General features: G+C 45.8%; 1 protein-coding gene across 3 annotated transcripts in view; it reads right to left on the reverse strand.

Moving 5' to 3' along the window:
- Window positions 1-12,295, reverse strand: part of rbm25b (RNA binding motif protein 25b) — a 98,521-nt gene that overhangs the window by 44,944 nt on the left and 41,282 nt on the right. For 2 of the 3 annotated variants that reach the window (XM_043698354.1, XM_043698356.1), the window contains exons 5-6: window positions 8,744-8,926; window positions 8,163-8,220 (exon numbers count right to left, since the gene is read on the reverse strand). In XM_043698354.1, coding sequence (XP_043554289.1) covers window positions 8,163-8,220; window positions 8,744-8,926 — 241 coding nt within the window. The remainder of the gene's footprint in view (window positions 1-8,162; window positions 8,221-8,743; window positions 8,927-12,295) is intronic. The other variant, XM_043698355.1, reaches the window with a different exon arrangement.

A 12,295-nucleotide genomic window follows, 5' to 3' on the forward strand; every position in this document is an offset into this window, starting at 1 on the left:
ATCATAGAATTATAGAAACCCTACAGTGTGAAAACAGTCCATTTGGCCCAACACGTTCACACCGACCCTCTGAAGATCAACCCACCCAGACCCATTCCCCTGGGCTATTGTTCCAGTTTTACTCCTTGCTAACGCACCTACCCTACACATCCCTGAACACTATGGGCAATTTAGTATGGCCAATTCACCTAACCTGTAATCTGCACGATTAGATTAGATTCCCAAAAGTGTGGAAACAGGCCCTTTGGCCCAACAAGTCCACAGTGACCCTCTGAACAGTAACCTACCCAGAGCTATTTCCCTCTGACTAATTAATGCACCACACTATGGGCAATTTAGCATGGCCAATTCACCTGACTTGCACATCTCTGGACTGTGGGAGGAAACCAGAGCACCCGGAGGAAACCCAGGCAGACATGGGGAGAATGTGCAAATTCCACACAGACAGACAGTCACCCGAGGGCAGAATCGAACCTGATTTCCTGGTGCTGTGAGGCAACAGTGCTAACCACTGAGCCACTGTGCTGCCCAAATAGATTTATGGTCATCGTTCCAGATGTTTCTCAAACCCAGGTTCCCAGAACATTACCTAGGTCCTTGGATTAATAGTCCAGCGATAATACCGCTCCGCCATAGCCTCCCTAGCCTTTGGATTGTGTGAAGAAACTGGAACACCCGAGGGAAACCCTGGGGAGAATGTGGAAACTCCACACAGACGGTTGCCAGAGGCTGGAATCGAACCCAGGTCCCTGGCTCTGAGGCAGCAGTGGTAACCGCTGAGCCAAGCTGCCGGCCCTTACAAGGGTTTATAAAATAATGAGAGGCATGGATAGGGTAAATAAGGTACTTTGCCCAGGGTGGGGTAGTCCAAAACTAGAGGACATATGTTTAAGGTGATGTGGAAAAGATTTAAAAAGAACCTAAAGAGTACCTTTTTCACAGAAGGTGGTGCTTGTGTATAATGAGTTGCCAAAAGGTAGTGGTGTATGGTGGTAGAATTACAACATTTAAAAGGCATCTGGAAGAGTATATGAATAGGAAGGGCTTGGGGAAATGGACTAAATGTTAGTCAAAGGGATTGCAATTTTGGTCAGCACAGAAGAGTGGACCAAATGGTCCGTTTCCATGTGATATGACTCAGTGCCATTTTCCACCCACAATTTACTGAAGTGGAGGCATATGGGATAAAACTGAGTCCTTTGATGAGTACCATTTGTTTGGAAAGTCAGAGAGGATAGTGAATACTCTAGTGGCCCACGTACTATATGCAATTCTGCAGTTAGGCTGTCTTCTAATATCCATCTTAGGGCTATCATTCCCACCGTGACTTGGGCCGCACTTACTCACCATACTTCCTGCATCAACTTTCACTGGAAAGATGGCAGCTGAGAGGAAACCTGATAGAGGTCTACAAAATTATGAGATGCACAGATAAGGTGGATTTTCAGAGGGTTTTTCCCAGGGTTGAAATTACAATTACAAGGGGGCACAGGTTCAAGGTGATAGGGGAACATTTTAGAGAGATGTACAAGGGAAGATTTTCATGCAGAGAGTGGTAGGAGTCTGGTATGCACTGATAGAAGAGGTGGTGACATTCAAGATGCATCTGGATAGTTACATGAACAGGGAATGAATAGAGAGATATGGACCAAATAAGGCCAGGTTTGGTTTTTAGTTTAGGTAGGGCATGATGATCAGCAGAGTCACAATGTTGGTCTTTTTTTTAAAGAAAGGTTACTATGCCCTTGAGTTTATTTCCCCCAGAGTAATTGGCCAGGCTCCAACAAGGCTGAGTTTGAAAGTTTTATTGGGGCCTATTTTGTTTACCCATAATAGATAATGTTTCCAGACTAAGATCTTCATGTCTTAAAAAACTGGTATAATCAAAGGGCAGTGGCCAGCTAGCTATGTAGCTAGCCTTCATTTAGATCAGAGTTAGTTGCAGCAGGGAATGAGAGAAAAAAAACTGCTGAACTCTCTGCTCTGTCTTGAAACCTGTAAGCCTTTGTTTAATTTTACCTTTTGTGCCAAGGGATCTGTTTGTGGGGATTAGATTAGATTAAGTAGGTAAGTGCTGCATTTTGCTTGTTCTATTCTTTAGACCTAGTTTTTTTTTTAAAAAGGTTACTTTTCGAGGGATGGCAGTGAAGGCAGTGCAATCCTCTTGCAACATGTTTGAGGTGAGGGATGCCATGGACGTCCCTGCTGATTACACTTGCAGGAAGTGCACCCATCTCCAGCTCCTCCAAGACCGTGTTAGGGAACTGGAGCTGGAGTTGGATGAACTTAGGAACATTCGGGAGGCAGAGGGGGTCATAAATCGGAGCTTTAGGGAAGTAGTAACTCCAAAGATGGCAGATAGATGGGTGACAGTGAGGGGGACTGGGAGGAAGCAGCCAGTGCAGGGACCCCCTGCGGCCGTTCCCCTCAAGAACAAGTATACCGTTTTGGATACTTGTGGGGGGGTAAGCAATGGGGTTCAGGCCTCTGGCACGGAGCCTGTCCCCGTTGCTCAGAAGGGAAGGGCAATAGTAATTGGGGACTCGATAGTTCGGGGCACAGATAGGCGGTTTTGTGGGGGCGAGAGAGACTCACGTTTGGTATGTTGCCTCCCAGGTGCAAGGGTACGTGACGTCTCTGATCGTGTTTTCCGGGTCCTTAAGGGGGAGGGGGTGCAGCCCGAAGTGGTGGTCCACATTGGCACCAACGACATAGGTAGGAGGAGGGCTGAGGATGTTAGGCAGGCTTTCAGGGAGCTAGGTTGGAAGCTCAGAGTTAGAACAAACAGAGTTGTTGTCTCTGGTTTGTTATCCGTGCCACGTGATAGAGTCGAGGAATAGGGAGCGAGAACAGTTAAATGCGTAGCTACAGGGATAGCGCAGGAGGGAGGGATTCCGGTATCTGGATAACTTGGGTTCTTTCTGGGGAAGGTGGGACCTCTATAAACAGGATGGTCTACACCTGAACCTGAGGGGCAACAGTATCCTTGGGGGGAGGTTTGCTAGTGCTCTTGGGAGGGGGTGTTTAAAACTCTGCAGGGGCATGGGAACCTAGACTGTAGCTTTAGGGTGCAGGACCTGGAGTGTAGGGAGGTTAGGAGGGTGCCTGTAAACAGGAAAATGGCTTGAAGTGTGTATACTTCAATGCAAGAAGTATACGAAATAAGGTAGGTGAACTTGCAGCGTGGGTTGGTACCTGGGACTTCGATGTTGTAGCTATTACGGAAACATGGGTAGAACAGGGTCAGGATTGGCTGTTGCAGGTTCCAGGGTTTAAATGTTTTAGTAGGGTCAGAGGTGGGGGTAAAAGAGGGGGAGGTGTGGCATTGCTTGTCAAAGATAGTATCACAGCGGTGGAAAGGACGATGGATGAAGACTCGCCATCAGAGGTAGTTTGGGCTGAGGTTAGGAATAGGAAAGGTGAATTTGCTGAAAGTAATAGGGTGATTGTTATGGGGGACTTTAACTTTCCAGATATTGACTGGGAAAGCTATAACTCGAGTTTGTTAGCTGGGTCGGTGTTTGTCCAATGTGTGCAGGAGGGTTTCCTGACACAATATGTAGACAGGCCAACAAGAGGTGAGGCCATACTGGATTTGGTTCTGGGTAACGAACCAGGCCAGGTGTTAGAATTGGAGGTAGGTGAGCACTTTGGGGACAGTGACCACAATTCGGTGACTTTTACTCTAGTGATGGAGAGGGATAAGTGTGCACTACAGGGCAAGAGTTATAGCTGGGGGCAGGGAAATTATGATGCGGTGAGGCACGACTTAGGATGCATGGCTTGAAAAAGTAGGTTTCAAGGCATGGGCACAATTGATTTGTGGAGCTTGTTCAAGAGCAACTATTGAGTGTCCTTGATAAGTATGTACCTGTCAGGCAGGGAGGAAAGGGTCGTGTGAGGGAACCATGGTTTAATAAGGAATTGGAATCCCTTGTTAAATGGAAGAGGGCGGCCTATCTCAAGATGAGACGTGAAGCTTCAATTGGGGCGATTGAGAGTTATAAGGTAGCCAGGAAGGACCTGAAGAGAGAGCTAAAAGCAGCAAGGAGGGCACATGAAAGGTCCTTAATTGATAGGATTAGGGAAAACCCTAAGGCTTTCTATAGGTATGTCAGGAATAAAAGAATGACTAGGGTAGGAATAGGTCCAGTCAAGGATAGTAGTGGGAAGTTGCGTGTGGAGGCTGAGGAGATTGGGGAGACACTGAATGAATACTTTTCGTCAGTATTCACTCAGGAACAGGACATTGTTGCCGATGTGAATACTGAGTCACAATTAAGTAGAATGGACTGCTTTGAGGTATGTAGGGAAGAGGTGTTGGAAATTCTGGAAAGGGTGAAAAACATAAGTCCCCTGGGCCTGATGGCATTTATCCTAGGATTCTCTGGGAAGCAAGGGAGGAGATTGCAGAGCCATTGGCCTTGATTTTTATGTCCTCTTTGTCTACAGGAGTAGTGCCAGAAGACTGGAGGATAGCAAATGTGGTTCCCTTGTTCAAGAAGGGGAGTAGGGATAACCCTAGTAACTATAGGCCGGTGAGTCTCACTTCTGTTGTGGGCAAAGTCTTAGAGAGAATTGTAAGGGATAGGATTTATGAACATCTGGATAGGAATAATGTGGTTTTGTGAAGGGCAGGTCGTGCCTCACAAACCTTATCGAATTCTTTGAGAAGGTGACTAAGGAGGTAGACGAGGGTAAAGCGGTAGATGTGGTATATATGGATCTTAGTAAGGCGTTTGATAAAGTTACCCATGGTAGGCGACTGCAAAAAATACGGAGGTATGGCATTGAGGGTGAGTTGGAGGTTTGGATTAGGAATTGCCTGGCTGTAAGAAGGCAGAGGGTAGTAGTTGATGGTAAAGGTTCACCTTGGAGTGCAGTTACTAGCGGTGTTCCGCAAGGATCTGTTTTGGGACCATTGCTGTTTGTCATTTTTATAAATGACCTGGAGGAGGGGCTAGAAGGTTAGGTGAGCAAGTTTGCGGATGATACAAAAGTCGGTGGAGTTGTTGACAGTGAGGAAGGAGGTGTCAGGTTACAGCTGGATATAGATAAGTTGCAGAGTTGGGCAGAAAGGTGGCAAATGGAGTTCAATGTAGCTAAGTGTGAGGTGATTCACTTTGGAAAGATTACCAAAAAGAGGGGTACTGGGCTAATGGTCAGATACTTGGTAGTGTGGATGAGCAGAGGGATCTTGGTGTCCATGTACACAGATCTCTGAAAGTTGCCACCCAGGTAAATAGTGCGGTGAAGAAGGCATATGGCATACTGGCTTTTATTGGGAGAGGAATTGAGTTCCGGAGACAGATGTTAGGGGTAGATTCTTTACTCAGCGAGTCGTGAGTTCATGGAATGCCCTGCCAGTAGCAGTGGTGGACTCTCCCTCTTTATGGGCATTTAAACGGGCATTGGAGAGGCATATGGAGGATAGTGGGCTAGTGTAGGTTAGGCGAGCTTGGATCAGCGCAACATCGAGGGCCAAAGGGCCTGTATTGCGCTGCATTTTTCTATGTTCTATGTACCGACAGTATGGAAACACGTCCTTCGGCCCAACAAGTCCACACCCACCCAGACCCATTCCCCTACCCTTTATTTACTCCTGTTGCAACTATCTTTGGAAGAGTATCATTAAGTCGGGATAGTCTGTCGGGTTTGGATAGGAAGTTATCTGATATTCTATTTTCTGTTCTTGATGTTTCATTCTGTAATTTTGTAAGTAAATTCTGTTTGTTTAAAAAACTCAGCAGTCGGTCCAGCTAATAGAATCTGGGAGTATCTACTATATACTTACCTAAAACAAATAGCAAAGCCTGGGCTACCTGCTGAAAAATGTTTTGAGGGGTCGGGCCTGTTCCTGTGTTGTCCTTTCACTTTTGGTTTTCGTTGACTGCCTTCCTTTCTCCCAGTTTCTGAAGTATATTTTCTGATGTTAGTTTCCTCATCATTCTTCCAACATTGCTTCCTTTTTCTGCACACACCCCCCCACCGCCCAAACTCAGGATCCCTATCCTTTTGTGGCAAGCAAGACCTTCAATCATGTTCAACCCATTTCCTGTATTTCTGCTTTCTGCGGTATCTGACCTTCCCTTCTGTTTCACTTACCCCACTCCTCCCCACTCTTAACAAGAAGGATCTAAAGTTGGTTAACAGCTTAAAGGTAAACAGTTGCTTATTTTCAGATTGAAGGGACATTACAATGTTGTAACTCAAGGCTATTGCAATCACTGTTCTTTTTGATGTGTTTTTGTCACTTGGACTTGGGTATTTGGTATAAAATCAAAGTTTGCAAACAACATTATGTCTTTCAAGGATCCTAACAGTTTTGGAATTCATCAAAGAAGCAAACAGATGACAGAAGATTTAACAAAGGCAAGTGTGTAGTGAAATAAAAACAGGTAGTGTTGGAGAAACTCAGCAGAACTGGCAGCATCTGTGAAGACAAAGAGTCCACTATGACTCATTTAGAATTGATGGGGGCTGGAAACGTGGCTTTTGTTTTAAACTGCAGAAAGCAGAAGGCCAAACAGTAGCAGAATAATGATACAGAAAAAAGAAATGTTAATTGTAAGTATCAGTAGCAGAAAATAGATCAGCTCTACTAGGAACAAACACATGCAAGCAAAGCTTTTGGAAAAGTATTTCTGTTTAGGGAGGGGAGAAGTTTCACATTGGTGGTAATGCATTTTGATAGGATGAGGTAAAGAAAAGATTTAGATAAAGGAATAAAGTATATAAGCAAATAAGGTATGCCACATTCTGGACAGCATTCTTTAGGAAGGATATGAAATGGTTCAAGGGATTTACTACAATAGTACCTGGGATAAAAGGAGTTAACTGGACACTCAGCGTTTTCAAATAATGAAAAATTGAAACACTTCATAAGAAACTGTTTCCAGCGTCAGTAAGGTCAATAAGCAGAGAATGCAGATTTTTGCCTGACAAAAATGGACACTTGGTTTATCCCGAATGCTCTTGCCGAAAGGACAACGGAATCAGTTTCAAAGTAACATGGAAGATGAAATAAATAAGGCAAAATGTGAAAGGGAGTGGGATTCATTAGTTCAGCAAATAGCCAGCATAGACACAATGGGTCTAATGCTGTCTTCTGCCCTATCATCCTCAAATGAAAACCAAATGATCTGTGGATGCTGGAAATCAGAAACAAAAAGCAGAAAATGCTGGAAAAGTTCAGCAGGTCTCACAGCATCTATGGAGAGAAATCAGGGTTAGCATTTCAGGTCAAGTGATCATTCCTCAGAACTCAATTCTCTCCACAGATGCTGCCTGACCTGCTGAGTTTTTTCAGCAGCTTCTATTTTTGATCCTATGATTCTAATAGGTCCCGCAAAACTAGTGAACAAAGTAGTGCAATGAGATAACAACATTTGGGTTTTATAATTAACTTTGCATCAATTCCCTGCTGACAGTGGCAAACAGAGGAGCCTCAATTATCTGAAGGACACTGGCAGGGAGTATTTTGTTCAGATAATCGAATGCCGGATAACACAGTTTAGCCAAGTGTCACGATCTTGTTCGGATAATCTGAAATTTCGATAATCGAAGCCAGATTAACAGGTTCCTCTGTACTCTCTGTCCAAAGAATAGCGCATTCCATTTACCTCACGAATTTGAGGGGAAAATTTCTGCCTACCTTCTCTGGGTAAAGGTAGTACCTCATGAGAAAATCCCTCCATTTATCTGAAAAGTGCCAGGTCAACATTTATATGTCAGTTTGATGTCAGTAATAAATCACAATCCCAGTAATATGATGAACTACCAGTTACTTAGGGGCTTAGTTTAACTTTTGGGTGAAAGGTTAATCAACCTAATCATGATGTTCTATTTGGGAGTCACCACAATAATCTGAAAGGAGTTGCTCTTGAGAGGCTCGCTCAATAGCTTCCAACACCTTAGCAGAGAAAACAGCAGAAATGCACAGGAAGTCATCTGTGGCCCACCACTCAACATGGTATTTTGGAATAAGTTTTTGTTAAACTTCAAACCAGCCCAGCCAGTTACCCACATACCATGAACAAATGAAACAAAAGATTCAAATGGATAATGTACAAGTAATATACTTACAAACAGTCTAAAGTAGGCTAAAGACTCACTTGGTGAATTCCAACTCATTTATATAACTCAGTACAAACTATACATACCTTGCAACTTTCCTGAAGCCCCTTGCACTCTCTTCCAGCTTAAAACCAAGCCGCATTTCTGAAAATTGGAGATGATTATTACCATGTTGTTTACCAACTGAATGTCAGCTTTTATAACAACGCTGTAAAACATATTACGAGGAACCATTTTGTCAAGTCCACACATGAGCTGTAATCCACAAGTAAACAAAGAGCAATTCACCACAGTTTATTTTCTAACAATGCGAAACAGGCGTTTCAATTTGTGCTTTAGCAATCTGGGATGGGAGGCACAACATCAATACAGCATCATCTCTACTTGAAAATGAAAATGAAACTGAGGCATTGGAGCCAGGACTTGGTGCAGGAAGACAGGATAGATATTTGTTTGAAGAAAGGGTAGAATTCATTTCTACTGACTTATCTCAATAGTTAGGTAGCCCAAGAACAAAGATCTGTGTTCTTAGATGTGCCATTACCATCTAGGCACAGCGGCCACACACAGCACCATAACTCAGCCTAAGTCAATTACGCATTAGGGAGACAACTGCAACACCAACTTTTATGATGTTCTCCATATGACATTGCAAAAGGAAACTTACTGCAAGCAACTGCCTGATTAGCATATCTGAAGCTTTCTCAGAGATATTGCCAACGAACACCGTTGTAGTTGGACCACTGTTTTCATCACTATCACGGCTCCTCTGACTAGAATGGTCTTTCCTTGGTCCAATATGCTTTCCAACCATGGGTACAGAGGTTGGTACCAGAACCTGTGTAAAACACTGCAATGTTTGAATCTATTATTCAAGAAATAGAAACATCGAAGATAATCCTTTGTACAATGTGGTAATACTGCTTCAAGATCATTTCAAGGAATAAAGGACGCCAGCTTTCTGAACTTATTGATCCCACAATCCAATGTTCCTGTACGAATTTCATCACTTAAATAGAAACAATTTGCTCAGACATAAGTTTAGAGATCATAGTAAACCATGCAGAATACTGCAAATCGTGAACATTAGAGGGAGTGGATCTAAAGTTGCAGCAGAATGGCAATTTGGCATCCTTATGTAGTTCAGTTTTTGTTACAAGAATCGTAGTGGATAGATTTCATAATCTTAATGGGTCAAAACAGAGTTATGAAGTGGTTACTCTGAGATTCTCAGGCAATCAATTTTTCCCGATAGAATGAGATATAATACTCCTTTCTGAACCAACCTATGTGTGGAGGCTGCAAAGAATGAAGGAAAGGAAAGGCTGCAGAGGAACAAAGAAAAGTACTAATGTTAAAAACCGTAAAAGAGGAGAGAGAAAATGGACAGTGACAAAAGTGGGAGAGGATTCTGGGTAGTACAAGATGGAGGACAGAAACTTTCTGGCTATAAGAGCTGCTCTTTTTTTTTGAGGTATTTTAGGTGTAGGAGGTGATGTCCTCGAATTCCAGGAGCAGCAATTACTGTTTTATATGCTGTTGCATTTTTTTGGAACTTTGGAAAAAAAGTCAAAACAACAGCAGTTTAAAAGGGAGAAGAGCAGAAAAAGGAAGCACATGGTGAGCGAGAGAGAGAGCGCGCGAGAGAGAGCGCGCGCGAGAGAGCGCGCGCGAGAGAGAGCGCGCGAGAGAGCGCGAGAGAGCGCGAGCGAGAGAGAGCGCGAGAGAGAGCGCGAGAGAGAGCGCGAGAGAGAGCGCGAGAGAGAGCGCGAGAGAGAGCGCGAGAGAGAGCGCGAGAGAGAGCGCGAGAGAGAGCGCGAGAGAGAGCGCGAGAGAGAGCGCGAGAGAGAGCGCGAGAGAGAGCGCGAGAGAGAGCGCGAGAGAGAGCGCGAGAGAGAGCGCGAGAGAGAGCGCGAGAGAGAGCGCGAGAGAGAGCGCGAGAGAGAGCGCGAGAGAGAGCGCGAGAGAGAGCGCGAGAGAGAGCGCGAGAGAGAGCGCGAGAGAGAGCGCGAGAGAGAGCGCGAGAGAGAGCGCGAGAGAGAGCGCGAGAGAGAGCGCGAGAGAGAGCGCGAGAGAGAGCGCGAGAGAGAGCGCGAGAGAGAGCGCGAGAGAGAGCGCGAGAGAGAGCGCGAGAGAGAGCGCGAGAGAGAGCGCGAGAGAGAGCGCGAGAGAGAGCGCGAGAGAGAGCGCGAGAGAGAGCGCGAGAGAGAGCGCGAGAGAGAGCGCGAGAGAGAGCGCGAGAGAGAGCGCGAGAGAGAGCGCGAGAGAGAGCGCGAGAGAGAGCGCGAGAGAGAGCGCGAGAGAGAGCGCGAGAGAGAGCGCGAGAGAGAGCGCGAGAGAGAGCGCGAGAGAGAGCGCGAGAGAGAGCGCGAGAGAGAGCGCGAGAGAGAGCGCGAGAGAGAGCGCGAGAGAGAGCGCGAGAGAGAGCGCGAGAGAGAGCGCGAGAGAGAGCGCGAGAGAGAGCGCGAGAGAGAGCGCGAGAGAGAGCGCGAGAGAGAGCGCGAGAGAGAGCGCGAGAGAGAGCGCGAGAGAGAGCGCGAGAGAGAGCGCGAGAGAGAGCGCGAGAGAGAGCGCGAGAGAGAGCGCGAGAGAGAGCGCGAGAGAGAGCGCGAGAGAGAGCGCGAGAGAGAGCGCGAGAGAGAGCGCGAGAGAGAGCGCGAGAGAGAGCGCGAGAGAGAGCGCGAGAGAGAGCGCGAGAGAGAGCGCGAGAGAGAGCGCGAGAGAGAGCGCGAGAGAGAGCGCGAGAGAGAGCGCGAGAGAGAGCGCGAGAGAGAGCGCGAGAGAGAGCGCGAGAGAGAGCGCCAGTATGTGGATGTACCTACTAGAGAAGGTGCAAAACTTGACCTACTCTTGGGAAATAAGGCAGGGCAGGTGACTGGGGTGTCAGTGAGGGAGCACTTTGGGGCCAGCGACCATAATTCTATTAGATTGAAAATAGCGATGGAAAAAGATAAACCAGATCTAAAAGTTGAAGTTCTAAATTGTAGAAAGGCCAATTTTGACGGTATTAGGCAAGAACTTTCGAAAGCTGATTGGAGGCAAATGTTCGCAGTTAAAGGGTCAGCTGGAAGATGGGAAGCCTTCAGAAATGAGATAACAAGAATCCAGAGAAAGTATATTCCTGTCGGGTGAAAGGGAAGGCTGGTAGGTATACGGAATGCTGGATGACTAAAGAAATTGAGGGTTTGGTTAAGAAAAAGAAGGAAGCATATGTCAGGTATAGACAGGATAGATCGAGTGAATCCTTAGAAAAGTATAAAGAAAGTAGGAGTATACTTAAGAGGGAAACCAGGAGGGCAAAACGGGGACATGAGATAGCTTTGCAAATAGAATTAAGGAGAATCCAAAGGGTTTTTACAAATATATTAAGGACAAAAGGGTAACTAGGGAGAGAATAGGGTCCCTAAAGATCAGCAAGGTGGCGTTTGTGTGGAGCCACAGAAAATGGGGGAGATACTAAATGAATATTTTGCATCAGTATTTACTGCGGAAAAGGACATGGAAGATATAGACTGTAGGGAAATAGATGGTGACATCTTGCAAAATGTCCAGATTACAGAGGAGGAAGTGCTGGATGTCTTGAAACGGTTAAAGGTGGATAAATCCCCAGGACCTGATCAGGTGTACCCGAGAACTCTGGGGGAAGCTCGAGAAGTGATTGCTGGGCCTCTTGCTGAGATATTGGTAGCATCGATAGTCACAGGTGAGGTGCCGGAAGACTGGAGGTTGGCAAACGTGGTGCCACTGTTTAAGAAGGGCGGTAAAGACAAGCCAGGGAACTATAGACCAGTGAGCCTGACCCCAGTGGTGGGCAAGTTGTTGGAGGGAATCCTGAGGGACAGGATGTACATGTATTTGAAAGGCAAGGACCGATTCGGGATAGTCAACATGGCTTTGTGCATGGGAAATCATGTCTCACAAACTTCATTGAGGAGTTTTTTGAAGTAACAAAGAAGATTGATGAGGGCAGAGCAGTCGATGTGATCCAAATGGACTTCAGTAAGGCGTTTGACAAGATTCCATGGGAGACTGATTAGCAAGGTTAGATCTCATGGAATGCAGGGAGAACTAGCCATTTGTATACAGAACTGGCTCAAAGATAGAAGACAGAGGGTGGTAGTGGAGGGTTGTTTTTCAGACTGGAGGCCTGTGATCAGTGGAGTGCCACAAGGATCGGTGCTAGGCCCAAGGCTTTTTGTCATTTACATAAACGATTTGG

The sequence above is a fragment of the Chiloscyllium plagiosum genome, chromosome 10 (genome assembly GCF_004010195.1).
Source record: "Chiloscyllium plagiosum isolate BGI_BamShark_2017 chromosome 10, ASM401019v2, whole genome shotgun sequence".
Lineage (NCBI taxonomy): Eukaryota > Metazoa > Chordata > Chondrichthyes > Orectolobiformes > Hemiscylliidae > Chiloscyllium > Chiloscyllium plagiosum.